The following is a 15322-nucleotide window of genomic DNA, read 5'->3' on the forward strand; positions in this document are numbered from 1 at the left end:
AGCCATGATAAAGGTTTGTGATCTGTATATATCATAAATTTCTTACCATAAAGATAAGGCCTAAAATGTTTAATAGCCCAAACAATGGCTAGACACTCGCGTTCTATGGTGCTATAGCGTGATTCGGTGTCACTTAAGGTGCGGCTTGCATATGCAACGGGTTTATCGCCTCCAATGGGGCCCTGTGATAATACTGCCCCTAACGCAACATTAGACGCATCAGTCGTTAAGATAAAAGGTTTTTCAAAGTCTGGGTATTGCAAAAGTGGTGCATTCGTTAAGAGTTCCTTACATCTATTGAATGCGTCTATGTAATTTTTATCTAAAATGATTTTATTCCGTTTTTTCAGGCAAGATGTTAAGGGCTTCGTTACATGTGCAAAATCTTTAATAAACCGTCTATAGTATCCTATAAGACCAAGGAAGGATTTGATCTCAGTAGTTGTTTTGGGTATCGGGTAATTAAGTACCGCAGTAATTTTATCGTCATTAGGTTTCAGTCCGTCTTTAGTAATAGTATGTCCGAGGTAAATTACTTCTTTTCGTAAAAATTCAGATTTGTCTAGTTGTACCTTTAAGTTTGTCTGTCTGAGTCGGTCAAAAATGGTTCTTAATTTTAATATATGTTCATCTAAGCTAGAGGAGAATACAATTACGTCATCCAAGTAGACCATGCAATGTATTCCCTGTAGCCCTCTTAATATATTGTCCATTGCTCTCTGGAATGTAGCAGGAGCTGTTTTTAGGCCAAATGGCATTCTAAGGAATTCATAGTGTCCATACTGAGTGCTGAAGGCTGTTTTCTTAATGTCTCGCTCGTCTACCTCAATCTGATGATAACCACTTGCTAAATCAAGTGTAGTGAAGTAGAGGCTCTTACCAAGTTTGTCCAGTAAGTCAGTAATATTAGGAAGTGGATAACGGTCGTCAACAGTCACGTCATTAAGCCTTCGATAATCAACTACCATACGCCATTTAACTAATCCGGAAGCATCGCGCTTCTTCGGAACTAAATGAACTGGAGCATTCCACGGGGAATGTGATTCTCGTATTACATTGTCTTGAAGTAATTTTTCGACTTGTCTATTAATTTCATCTGCTTGCGCAGGAGCCTGTCTATACGGTCTAACAAAAATCGGGTCTTCGTTTTTGGTATTAATTTTATGTTTAACTTCGTTTGTAAAACTTAATGGGATTTGTTCGCAATAAAATATGTCCCTATATTCGTGACATAGGGCGAATATCTTATTACGCTCTATTTCGCTAGTGTGGTCAAGTCTCAGCTTTGATAAATTATTTTTGAGTAATTCGTCATCTTCGTTGTCGTTGTGTTTGTCGTTATGTACAAAGTTACAATCGGAAGGGTCTGATGTTTGAAGAGGTTCGTTAATTTTCAGAGTCATGGGTGATTCTACGCTATTCTGGATTATTGTTGTCGCATAGCCATTATTACAGTTAACTAGTGCTGAGGGCATTCTTACTCCGGGTTTAAATTCTTTAAAGTCGATTACTGCAACACCTGAGTGAAGGTCGGTAGGAATTTTTACCTTCTGTTCACATCGGGGTGGCAAGTGGATAATATAATCTAAGTTATTATTAATGATGGGGATGTCTGTGTTCCTGGTTCTCAGTAGCAAATGTTTCAGGTCAATTATTGCGTCTATTTTTTTTTAGTAGGTCATTACCAATAAGTCCGTCATAGCGTTCGTCTACGTCATACAAATGAAATTTGTGGTCGTCAGGGGTATTTAACGTTGGAAAAAGCGGAATTTCTATAACTTCGTCATGTTGACTGGATGCATGGGTGCTTATAACTTTAAAGGGTTCATATTTTATAAAATTCGGAAAATATTGATAGGCAATTCGGGGGCTGATGAATGATCGCGTGCTCCCAGTATCAATCATAAATTTGGAATTAATTTCAGGAATATAAATGTGTGGCAATTTCAGATTTGGATCGCAATTTAATTCTATGATTTCTCCTTTGTAGAGGCTTCCGTTTGAAAATTTTCTTCATCAGACGGAGGCACATTAATTTCTTCAGTATCGTCAGTGGGTATATAAATATCATTCTCATCGTATTCGTAATTCGTATAGTCGTAAGGATTATAGTCATAGTAATAATTGTCATATAGTAAATTGTCATTATGTATGTCGGTTTCATTCAGTCTAAAACCTTGCTGAGTTATTTGCGGTCGAGGGGGTGCCGTCCTCATGGAAACGTCAGTAGACTCAAAGCGGTTATTTTGAGGAGGTCCTTGACCGAAATGCTGTGGCTTCATACCAAAAGTTTGAGGGGGCCTATAACCAAGTTGTGGGTTTTGATTAAATGTAGGCCTATAACCAAATTGTGGATTTTGATTTAATGTTGGTCTATAACCAAATTGTGGATTTTGATTTAATGTTGGTCTATAACCAAATTGTGGATTTTGATGGAATGAAGGCCTATACCCGAACTGTGGGTTTTTATTAAACGGTGGCTTATAACCAAATTGTGGATTTTTATTAAACGGTTGCTGGGGTGTGAATTTAAAACCAAATTTTTGAGGTACATTTGGTGTCCCAAAATTAAATCTTTGTTGAGGATTTTGTAAAAATTGGGGCACCGTTGTATTATTATGGGTACGATTGCGCGACTGATATTGTTCGTGAAAATTAACTTCTTCTAACACAGCTTCTAGAGCCTGTTCTAATGTATTAGGCGATTTTAGTCTAACAATTCGCACCATGTTTTCGGGCAAATTATACAAGAAAACGTTCAGGGCTGTATGATTATAAATCGCAATTTTCGCGCGTTTAATTTCCGTATCTACCGATAAATTAACCTTCGATATTAGTAACGATCTAATATTCTGTATCCTATTACAAAATTCAAGATAACTTTCCCCGGATTTTATTTTGCAGGACTCGAGCGAGATTTTTATGCAATCCTCACTGCGCGGATCCCCAAAATGTTGTTCTAGTAATTCTTTTAGCGCGGGCCAAGTATTAATATCTTCGCGCTCCGATAATAACGCGGCGGCATCGCCTATTAATCTACTAGTTATTGCATGTAAAACGTAAATATTCTGCTCTTCATGCCCTCTAAATTTATTAATTATATATTCGCATTTTCGAAAGAATAAATTCAAAATTCTTTTGTCTCCACCAAAAAGAGGAATAAGCTTTAACATATCACTCGGAATTGTTATTACGTTTACGCTTTCCATGTTAAATAAGTACAGAGTAATTAAAGTTCTGAAGTCTTTAACCAATTACAATAATTTCGAATTATAAAAATCACACACACAGAAATCAATTTAAAACACAATATAAGTAATAAAAATTCTTAAAATATAGCACAATAAAAGAAATATATGTTATCAATTACTATAAAAATTAAAACTTGAAATAAGTTATAAAATCACATATAAAATATAAAAATCATTAATTGAATTACGATCGATTTTGAGATCAATTAAATCAATTAATATTAATATTTCTTTATGCAAAAATCATTTAATTTTCTAATTTAAAACTTTTAATTAAGTTACACTCTATAGTTAATTAGTCTGTGCAGAGTTTTATGCAAGACAATTCTTAGAATTAAATACGATATTTCTTACGTATAACTAACTAATTACTGATTTAATAGAATTTCATATTAAAACCAGATCCGTTATAATGCGAGACGTTCAATCCCAAAATAACAGTTAAAAATAGTTAAAAGTCAAAATTACACTCTCGTGAAAAGGATATGGGAATATATCAGAAAGGATGGCAAAAAGTTTTACTCACCAACCGATCGTCGATCCCATTATTCCTCGTCGTGGTCGTTTAACAAATTTATTTTTCGGTTCTTTCAGGATAGCACGGCCTTTATAGCAATGTTCTAGGGCTAATTTTGAAGACCTCTAGACATGCAGACCTTATGTGGCTATCCTACCGGCTGCGCCAGTTAAACTTTGCGGGAGCGATTTGACTTTTTTTAAAAAAAAGAAATAAAATAAAATTAAAATTAAACTTATTTAATTACTTAACTATAACAAGTGGACGATTTGGAGTCACAAATGTTAATGCCAGAATTACATGCAATGATACAATCGATACCTTATTACGAAACAAATGTTTTTCAATAACTGCTATGCTTATGTTAAATTGCAAGAACTCTCCGGTGGTCTTGCTGAGGCCAGCGGAAAGCTATTGCTCAACCTAACACAGAGGGTTGGGGTGGATGCGTAACTAGTTATTATAATTCTAAGGAGTCAATAAAAAACACATAAAACTTTGCAGATACCACCAACCATATTTAATACATACTAGCGGTCCACCCCGGCTTCGCCCGTGGTACATGTTTACGTTTTCTCTACATAAGAACCATTCTCGTACTTCAAGGAATATAATAAAAAAAGAATTAACGAAATCGGTTCAGCCGTTCTCTAGTTATGCGCTTACCAACACATTTTGGGATTCATTTTTATATTATAGAAGATAGATGAAGACCTACGATAGACCCTAGATTTAAGTATTCGATATAAATTTCAGCTTGAATTTCATGCGTTCCTGAGAAAAAGGGTCTTGACAGACAGACAAACTTTAAAATTATTAAGGATATTTTTTTATGTAAGTAATAAATTTTACTAACAGTTCTTTTAATTATTTATGGTATGTATATTATTCAATAAAAGTTAAGAAGTAAGTAGTAACTACTAAGTATGCAGTCACTATTCCACGCGGACGAAGTCGCGGGCACAGCTAGTAATAAAATAAATATGTACCTACTACCTAGTTACAAAAACAGCAGGATTGTTTATTTTCTACCTAAGGGCTATGGCGGCCTCTTTTTTCTCTCAGTTTGGCGTGTATGATAATCCCTTCAGCTTCGGAGTCATTATAATCAACTTCCACTACATTATATACACAGAACAGTAAAAACATATAGAAGTGCTGTAATGTCTAATTAGTATGAAAACCAGTGTCGCCAAACCCACACATTTTAACCGATAGTTATACAGTACACTACAAGTAAACTATGCCTTTGATTGGACAGCTTAATTTGAGTAAAAACTGACTTAGGTTATAAATTCAGCATTTCAATATGTACCCTAACGCACCATGTTACGGTTTATTTTAGTATAACATCCCTAGGTATATTAGCTGTTTTGTTTCTCATTGCACAGAAATTCCAAATTCGAAAACATTCAGCTACTCCACAACAGAGGGCGTTAGTTTTCGATAGATATAAATTTGAAACGCAACACATAGAGATAAGGTTGAAATTTGTGTCACTCAACATTAATGACATTAACTTGATATTTATCTGATGCTATGCTCTGAGGGATGTCAGCCTTGTTATCGATAATTCACAAATAAATATTTTTTGTGTATTTTTTTTTCTTTCTTTTATATGAGTATAGTATAATGCGTCACATTTTGGAGTATGTTTATTACTACTAAGTACGTCTTTTTATATTATTATTATTAAATAAAAAACGGAATAGAATAGTATGAATCTATATTTACAAAATACAAACAGAAAATATGCATTATTTTAAATCTTGGAACTGCTGTAGGTTTGATGTATCGGTGGCCTTTGTTAGACCGCTTAGTACTGTTCGGCATCCAGTTAACTCGTCACGTTGCATTTATCCATTTCTCTTTTAAATTAGCCTCTTTGGGAAATCTATAAATAAATAAGACAAATGAAAGCTAAGGAAAAATAAAATAAAATTTAATATTTATAAGTAATGTTTGTCTTTTCTAAAGTATCGATACTGTCGATATGCACCACAAGCATCACTAAAGCGACATTCGTTTGTTTATTGCAATAATATTCCAGAAAGTCTTGTTTGCTGTTCAATCTATAATAGTACTAATTTCTTATGGATTAAGGTTCATTTTGACTAGATATTTGTATACAATTTTGACAAATTACGACAAGCGAAGTTATAACATAAAATATAATTAAAATATAATTAAAATAAATTAAAATAAGACTTACCGACGGTATGAAATGCCTTCATTGCTGATATTATTTCGTCTGCTATCATTTTTGCACTCTTTATACCGAACAACACGTCCTAATTAATGAATAAATATGGAAAAAAGGTTTGACAGCTGACAACCGACTCGAATATTTTTCTGCGCACAACTGAGAGCAAGTTAGGTGATCTTACCTTACAAGTGACACGTGGGCCACGCCCACATCACACTTCTATCTACTTTACTGTTCTGTGATTATATACAAATCTGACTAACTGTCAGATTTTTCAAAAATTACATTATCAAAGGAAGCTGTCCATGTCATCCTCCGGGTCCCATGTCATGTCTTTCCATTCAAAAATTATATCAGTATACAACAAAAAATTTCACTAGCGCGATTCAACTCGACTCAATTGCGTATAGCGACATCTATTTTCACTGAACTAAGTTACTTGTTCATATAGCATTTTTCTCTACGTTATTTAATTATTATTGAGATGATTTCTGGAACAAAATGTTTTAACTATGTTCCTAAATTTTAATATGATAGAATAAGGCCAGGTAAGGCAACCTCAACTTATAACTTACTAGCAATGCCCTGCGGTTTCACCCGCAAAGATATCGTGACAGTGAAAAGTCTACTATAGGTCGGACTATAATAGGTTTAATTTTTAATCACATAAAAATCACCTTTACCCCGTCCCGAACTACGGCCTGCTCGAACAGTATACGGTCTACTATTTTCTGTAGATTGACACTTTTAAAAATTCGTTATATCTTTTGAATGGAATATCCAATTCTTTTCATTTAAAAAGTATTTTGCTGGTATTGAAACAGTCTATAATAAAACATCATTTAATGGGATAAGGATTAATATATGTGTATGGATAACATGGTTTGATTACTGTCGGCACTTCTATTTACTTTGAAAACGTAAAAAAGTTGTTGTAGTAACATAACTACTGAAGATAGACATATGGTATCGCGGACTTTCTTGTAGATATTGATCCATTCTATAATACCGTAGAACATTTTTTTGTTCTATCCTCCATAGATTCCGCAGCGCACGCGATGACAGAACTTTTATTGAGGATTTTTTACACCTTGGGTTACATTATTGCATTTTTGGTGAGGATCTCTATTTTTTTTCAAAATGCAATATAGCCTATGTTGCTCAGTAAAGATGCAGCTTTCTCATGGTGAAAGAATTTTTGAAATCGGTCCAGTAGTTTATGCGTGAAAACTATACATACATACATACATACTTACAAACTTTTCCTCTTTATAATATTAGTATAGATGAGCATATTTGAAGTGAAACTTCTTTATCGGGGTTGGAAAAAAATTTAGTGTAACATTTTTTCGTTACGCGTGACATTTTTCCGTTACGCGCCATCTTTTTCTTATCCCTACCACGCATGATTCGACGTATTTCTGTAAAGTTGCATATAGTATGTAAATTATTTTTTTGAAAAATAAGGTCATAAAGAAGTTTCACTTCTTACGTGTGTACACTAGTATAGTCATATAAATTATTAAACAAAATAATTTGTCAAAGAAAAAATTAAGTACTTAGCGTGTAGGATCTCTTTTGACACTTAGTCATTGTGTAATTTTAGTGTTGTCGCTAAATCTAACGACTCCGCCATCAGGCAGCGTGGCCGAGCGGTCTAAGGCGCTGGTTTTAGGCACCAGTCCGAAAGGGCGTGGGTTCGAATCCCACCGCTGTCAGAATGTTATTTTATTTTATTTTTTGGTTTATTTTTGTTGATTGCATATTTACCACAATATGTATTACAACTAAAACGAACATTATGTCTTTTAAATTTTAATCAACATGGTCAGAATCATTGTTCATTGTATTAAAATGTTACATTTACAGGAAGACTTGTATCTTAAAGTGAAGTGATTGATTGAACTGAAAATATTGTGACCCGTGATATGCTCCCATTTTTGAAAATGTTTATTAACATGCCATATAATTGGAGGGGTTCATATTCTTCGCTAAAATTTATTTTTCATCATACAAATTTAATGATAAACGAACAAAATACTCTATATATACACGTTATGATCGCGTATAGAGCTAATATTCTACGTAGTCATGTTAGTTACTGTGACACATAAATTATTTAAGGAATACGTGAAAAAAAAAGTTTTTTTCGCAAAAAGCGTACAACACCCGCCACATATTATGTGTACTGACTGTATCGAGTGTAAAATGCGTGAAAAAACCGCAAAACATTTATTATATGATTAAATTAGCGTTATATGGGTTAGCCTAAATAAAAAGCATGTATTTTTTCGCAAAATACGTGTCATAAACTCATGTATATAACGTAGCGCACCGTACACGCCGTACACGCGTCGTGCACGCCGCGCGGGTTCAGCGTGTACATGGAGCGAGTCCCATAACGTGTTATACGTGTCACAACGTGTCAGATACTCACGTGCACGTACTGGTCGCGTATCGCGCTCGCGTTGTGCGGGTCGGGGTGGTAGGTGTACATGTAGCGAGTCCCATAACGTGTTATACGTGTCACAACGTGTCAGATACTCACGTGCACGTACTGGTCGCGTATCGCGCTCGCGTTGTGCGGGTCGGGGTGGTAGGTGTACATGTATCGCACCGCGTCGTACACGCCGCGCGGGTTCAGCGTGTAGTTGTAGCGGAGAACTAGTTCTCGGACCTTCTGGTCGAACCACTGTTCGGTTATTTCGTAGTCCGGGGCCAGGGAGTGGTTGTTGTCTGCAATAATAGTGTATGTTACTATAATACATGCGTGAAAATACATATGATACTGCACCAAAAAGTATTGAATGTTTGGCCAAACGGTAAATTTTGCATATTAATGACATATAAAAGGTTCTGGGCATTTGCAATATTGATTTAAATAACACCATGCGCAGTCAGTGCAATTGAGTAGGCAATTCTTTTATTTACTAATTAATTTAATACCAAGACCAATAAATTATTATATCTCTTCCTCTACTCACACAAATAATATGCCGCCTCTTGCGTGGTAACTCCGGTCATGTACCGCAGTGCCGGGTTGAACAGCCGCCTGGAGATCAGCTCCTCGGGGGTGTTCCGCAGCAGGTGCCAGTCCCTCTCGCGCCAGCCCTCGTACCAGCCGTCACCGGGGAACGTAAAGTTGTTCTCCAGGACGGGACCCCAGGGTATGAAGCCCACTTGCGGCTGCAATTCGGATTTTTTTTTCACACAAAATGGGTCAATTATTGATAGTTAGTGAATTATAAATATTATTTTTAGTGGGAATACAAAAAAAAATCGATATAATAGGGCTATGAATATATCCATCGAAATAATTGGATAAGTATTGTTAAAAAATTTAATCAATACATAAAAAAAGTTTAATATTATTTTTCGGATGTACGAAGTGTACGTTACACTTTATTCGTGTAAATGTTTATGGGGGTAAATGTATTATGTGCGTGTACGAATATGCACGTTATTCTATGTATTCTTTTTTTTTGCTATAAAAGCGCAATTGATTAACACAAATAAATATAGTTAACATTAATTTTATGAATTTTCAACAACCCTAGAAGATAAGCTACCTGAAACTCCGCATTCCCCAGCTCATGGAAGCTCCTGCCTTGACGCAGACAGTTGACCAACTTCCACGAGGAGTCTATCGGACAACCCAGCAGCCTACCAAAGACGAGTGACGTGTTCTGAACCCGAAATTTGTCTTCGATTAACGCCCAGTCGGCTAATGCTGATCCACTCTGTAAAGGTTTGGGGATTTTGTAATTTTTATTTTTAAAGACGTAATAATATGTCAAGCAGGCGTTTTTTTTAAATTATACAAAAATATTTTAAATAGACATACAGAACACTAGCTGCGCCCCGTGCTTTCACCCACTTGGCTCTGCTTCTATTGGTCCAAGCGTGATGATATATAAATTCTTTCGGTGTTAGATAGCCCATTTAACGAGGAAGGCTATATATCATCACGCTAAGACCAACAGGAGCGGAGCAATGCCATAAACCGCGGAGCACAGCTAGTAATGCCATAAACCTGTCTTTATTGCACCTAACATAAGCAGCACTCTGCTAACAGATCATCAAAATCTCCTTGCCCATACCTGTGCAATGATCTTAGTCACAATATCTCTAGTCTGCGGTGCCACAGCCAGTAGTCCAGCTGACGCAGCCCCAGCCCCCGGTCCAAACAATGTGATAGACTCGCTGTCTCCATTGAAAGGGGCTATGTTGTCTCTGACCCAGCGGAGGGCCATCGCTTGGTCCAGGATACCGTAGTTGCCGGGCGAGTTCTCGTCCGCTGTTGATAGGAAACCTGGAAGTGGGAATTAATATGATTAGTAATTTTGGTGAAAATTGAAGGTAAGTATAAATTAAGAAAAAAATAAAACAAGCAGGTATCTGTCGATTTTTTTCTAAAAATCGAGTTGTATCGTAGCATAACTGAAATTAATAAATTATTAAACTAATACTACAAATAAAGATTTGTTTGTTTGTCCATTACCCAAACAGTTGACTAATTTTAATAATTATAAACACATTAGAAGGATAAATCGCTACTGATTAGCATTGATTATATTTCAATTGAGTTTTGTCACTTGTAACTTAATATACAAAAATGTTGTGTGGTTTTATGAAACCACGGTAAAAGTGAAACTGTTCGAACGGTTCCGAACACTGCTTTGTGTAGCGCATGTCGCGTGACGGTCGGCTGCGATACACGCGACATGCGCTACACAGACCAAATAGTTTGAGACGATGTTATAAAAATTTCACTTTAATAAAAACTTACAACAAATCAACTCACCCAAAGCCCCCAGCCGATAATTAAAAGAAACAACAACAACATTATAAAACGCAGCTAGCATATGAGCTGGGAACAGGTTAGACGCTCCCGAGGTAAACTGGCCGCCATGAATGTACACCATTACTGGGTACTTTTGAGCTGTCGCACCCGCTTCCGTCTGCAAAAACAAATAATGAATAAAAATAAATTAAAATGATGAATATCGTTTTGAAGTGAAACTTCTTTACGCGCGTTGAGAGTAAAATTTAAAGGTCGCGTCAGCGCAATACCGTCACGTCATGGATTAAAAAAACAGAGTATAAACCTAAAACTTATTAAGGGTTTACGGTAATGGGCCACAAATTATTTTGAATACAGTAAAAAACTAAGCTGTACTTAGTTTCTTAAGGAATTTTGAATTTTAATTATTAGTATCGTGTTTATAGTGCGCTTAATTTGTATGTTAATTTGCCCAACTATAATTTTTGATTGTACGAAACAATATCCCATATCAATTCCATATTCATAAGCAATACATTGTTATAGCTATTCATATAAGTATTTGTTTCTAAATGAAGCCAACATGCTATTGATATAATAATTCAAGGTTTTATAAATATATATTTAAAACAGCCAGAACCTACAAGTAAGTACATACACTTGTTTCTAAATGAAGTCAACATGTTAGTCTAAATTTGGCCATAAAAACATTTCAAAGACAGCATGTCGCTATTTTATATGTAGTGTAGTATTGAATTATGATAAAGATAATTTCTTAAAGCTACTAAACTCTTCTACCATTTACCGCATTGCTTTAATAAGCCTCAAGTTCCCGAATAAATAAGCAATTAAAACCCTTTGACGTCCAAATTGCCGCATATAATTGCAAGATCACGTTAGTTTAAGGCCTACAATAACGAACAATGAAGTAATTATGAATCATTTAACTCATTCAGTGAATTAATCGTCCAATGAGTGGGGGGTTAATGACCCGTGATTGTAATTAACTTTGCGATTTCGTTTGTCTCAATTGTTCGGGATTTGTTGAAATGTGTCCCCAATTAATTATAGTGATTTAAATATTGCCGCATAATGATAGACAATATTTATTATGTTTGTGGTGATCAATATTCCTTTTGAATACATTAATTAATAAAATATATTTGTGGATTTGTATATAATACGTAAAAATTTCTAAATAATATATCATTAGGCGGGAATGCATCATCATCATCAGCCAATAAATGTTCCCATGTTCGTCCATATAGCGCTACCTTTTAATAGTCCTTGTGAACCTCTTTCTTTTTTTATAAAAGAGCAGGTAACTGAGCAGGTGGATCACCTAATGAAGTGATTACCACCGCCCATGAGCACTCACAAATTTACCTTTGTGAGGCTGTTACCGACTGTCGAAGATGGATGTAGGCTCCCTTTTTAAAGGTATTCAAGTGATACACGGGCGGGAATACAAAAGGGGGTAAGACTATTCCACAAAGTGGTAGTGCGGGGTAAAAAGTGTCGCAGAAGCGTACGGTAGTACTCGTTCGTTTCTATATGAAAATATAAGAATTCTAGCCAAAATTCATTAAAATTTAAATATACACACACATTACTCAACCATTTGTATCGCAATCACAATTTAACCACAAAATATGACAAAAAACTCACATTAGGCGAGAACACATTCAAGTAGAGACAGTCTTCGTCCATATCCCGCACTCCCTTGGTAGCGCCTGTGAACCTGACTGGCTGCGGGCAAGCCGGCCCCCAGTCTACCGCTTGAATTAGTTGCCAGCCGGGGTGTTGACGGGGAGGCTGTAATGTTTTATATGCATTTAGTATCAAATGGAGATCAAAACAGACAAAAAAAATGTCCCATTTTAATTATATACCTATAAATAAAATTAATGTGTGTTTCCATTCTTCTTATAAATGGCTTATACATCTACAAATATGTGCTTTTAAAGTTTTAAATACATTTCAGTAAAATATATTATCAATTCCTCATGTATGGTTTACACTCTTTAAAATTTTTGTAAGTTTATGCTTATTTTTTATTTTGAAAAAAAAAGCCACATCAATAAATAAAATAATGTTTAGAAAACTACTTACTAATAGCGACAAAATAATGATTTCCCATTAAATTACCTTAAACCTGCCTTCCAACACAGGTGGTCGAGCGTAGGGTATCCCCAGGAACACAGACACTTCCCCCTGTATTCTCTCCACAGGTGTCAACCACGGTCGATACCCTGAATCTGGATCTGGATTGTCGTAAAGGTATACCTGAAAGATTGTTACATATTAAAGTATATGTAAGACTATAATGTATCTACTCAGTCTAACGACTGATTGTTTTTATTTATTTTTATCTAAAAAAAATAACACCTTTCATTAAATATTGTAAAAAAGTCACAAAAGTGTGAGGCAAATTTATTTAACACTGGCCCAAACCTGGCCCCAAAGTAAAATATAAGGTTTCTGAGCAATACTTTTAATACAGGTGCAACAGAAAGCATGTGCAGCTTCTCCAAAATACACCCAGCACTACTTGCCACCTATAGTGGTATTAGTTTTAAATTTTGTGTACTTGAGTTTTTTGAATTAGGTATACATAATATAAAAGTATTTAAAGCAATTCATAACGCAACAATCAACTTACCTTAAACCCCTGCACCTGTCCATAATTAGTGTTAACGAAGATGTCTCTCTTCAGCTGCCTTGAGTCTCGCCTCTCTTTCCCTTGCAGATCCTCTCTCCACCCACCAAGAACTCCGGGGAATAATGCATCTGGATTATTGGGGTCTCGATTCTAGAAACGATTTTGTCATTGATAGTGTTATTGTGTTTTTTTGTATTTTTTAGACATAACTAAATTAAGCAAAAATTAATTGATAAATAAATTGCTTGAAATGTATGTTGTTAATGTGTTATTAAGGAGATAAATCGCTTGGTGAGATTCATGGTAAATCACAAAAAAAAAAACAAATATTGAACAGTGTATTTCAAGCACATTTTATAGTATGTACATAAATTTCTTACTAATAATATATAATAGCCATTACACATTGATTTACAATACACAAGTAACAATTAATTTACTCTGAGAAAACTGATAAATTAAATTTATCAGTTTGAACATTTATAAATTTATATGTAATCATAATACAAATAAAGAACTTCAAATGTAGTTTTTACATAATAATGTAACTTTACCCAAGGGTAATGAATACATACTGAATTGAATTTAAACTGCTCGTCCAAGGGATTAGTCACAATAGGATTGTAGGGAAAGCCTCCAGGCCGGTTTATATTAGGGTTATACGGGTTATATCTCGAAGGATCCGCTCCATATCTTCGGTTATTGTACACATACGTTCTATAGTCTGAGTCACCAGGGTTTGGTATTCTGTGGTCCCTAGATGCCTCTTGCGTTCTCACATTGTAATAATCATTTTTAAATTGTCCATTGTATAAGTCTTTATTAGACTGACACTTCACAGTTGCACATAATAATAATGTTATCAATGTTTTTCTATGCATTTTCACACAACACTAACTTTACGGTCCAATAAGAAACTTCGATGAATCATGTTAAAAATAATTTATTGTGCGCAATACAACATTTTCATGAATTAAAATATAATCATATGCATATAATCGTCAATTCTGCCGCAAGTTTTATCGGATAATACTTTGTCTTAAACCCAAAATCGTAAAAAACATGAGTCGAAACAAGTGATTCACCAACACCACGAATGAAGTTTTGTATGTTGTTTTTATCAATTTAGTTCCAATTTTATCTAGTACAATGTCGCGAAACAACGGCACCGCTTTATCAGATTTTTAATCTATGAATTATCAGTAAAATAATGTGTGACAACGCCCACTATCACAGCTTTGTTTATCATTTCGTGAAGCTCTTTCGAAACTTTGTTAAACGTCAACGGATTACGGAACGAAGAACGCTTACGTTCAGAAATTAATTTTGTTTTGAAACGACTTCTCCTAGAATTTCAGAACTGTGGTAAAATTCTAATTATTTGATTCAGTTGAATAAAAAAAAGCAATAGTATGGAGATATTATGTAGATAGGAAATTATATTAAATAAAAATTACATAATATTTCTTTATGTTTTGACTTTTGCTGTGAAATATTTCTAAACGCAACACTTTGATACAGTGTTGCTAGTCCAGCGCTATTTATTTGAGTTCAATGTGGCCAGTTGAAAATAAATAATGTGGCCAGTTGAAAATAAATTAGGCGGGTTTATTCACAGGGTTAATTATAGGTCTACCAGAATCTGATGGCATATTTATATTTACGAAATAAAAGATTTTCATATGGCAATTTTATTTGACAACTATCAAATTGGTTGTCAAATTATTTGTCTTCTTTGCAATTGATGAATAATTTTTAGGATTTTGTCTAAAAAATCTTCGAAAATTTCGAAAAAGCCGCTGCGATCACAAGCAAGAGGTGTTGTTTATAATGTGTATAGAAATGAAGAAGGGTCAAACACATCACAATTTTCAATTTTGAAGATTTTATTGGTAAATTGGAC

General features: G+C 34.8%; 1 protein-coding gene, 1 long non-coding RNA gene and 1 other non-coding gene across 4 annotated transcripts in view; 1 reads left to right on the top strand and 2 right to left on the bottom strand.

Annotated features, from left to right (window-relative positions):
- Nucleotides 1-14700, bottom strand: part of Gli (carboxyl ester lipase-like protein Gli) — a 34200-nt gene extending 19500 nt beyond the window's left edge. For both annotated transcript variants that reach the window (XM_089696830.1, XM_089696829.1), the window contains exons 1-9: nt 13995-14700; nt 13420-13569; nt 12906-13043; nt 12426-12572; nt 10779-10935; nt 10075-10286; nt 9544-9714; nt 8959-9160; nt 8523-8710 (exon numbers count right to left, since the gene is read on the bottom strand). In XM_089696830.1, coding sequence (XP_089552956.1) covers nt 8523-8710; nt 8959-9160; nt 9544-9714; nt 10075-10286; nt 10779-10935; nt 12426-12572; nt 12906-13043; nt 13420-13569; nt 13995-14300 — 1671 coding nt within the window. In that variant the 5' untranslated portion in view covers nt 14301-14700. The remainder of the gene's footprint in view (nt 1-8522; nt 8711-8958; nt 9161-9543; nt 9715-10074; nt 10287-10778; nt 10936-12425; nt 12573-12905; nt 13044-13419; nt 13570-13994) is intronic.
- LOC149488087 (uncharacterized) lies at nt 4891-6222 on the bottom strand. The gene is made up of 2 exons (XR_016315795.1): nt 5981-6222; nt 4891-5662 (listed from the first exon to the last, which is right to left on the bottom strand). It is a non-coding gene; the product is annotated as an uncharacterized LOC149488087 (long non-coding RNA).
- On the top strand, nt 7613-7692 carry TRNAL-UAG (transfer RNA leucine (anticodon UAG)). The gene has a single exon. It is a non-coding gene; the product is annotated as a tRNA-Leu (tRNA).
- Nucleotides 14701-15322: the final 622 nt, after the last annotated feature.

The sequence above is a fragment of the Colias philodice genome, chromosome 6, assembly GCF_061535455.1.
Source record: "Colias philodice isolate Cphi_HAF_F1 chromosome 6, ilColPhil1 Martin Lab GWU primary, whole genome shotgun sequence".
NCBI classification, from domain to species: domain Eukaryota; kingdom Metazoa; phylum Arthropoda; class Insecta; order Lepidoptera; family Pieridae; genus Colias; species Colias philodice.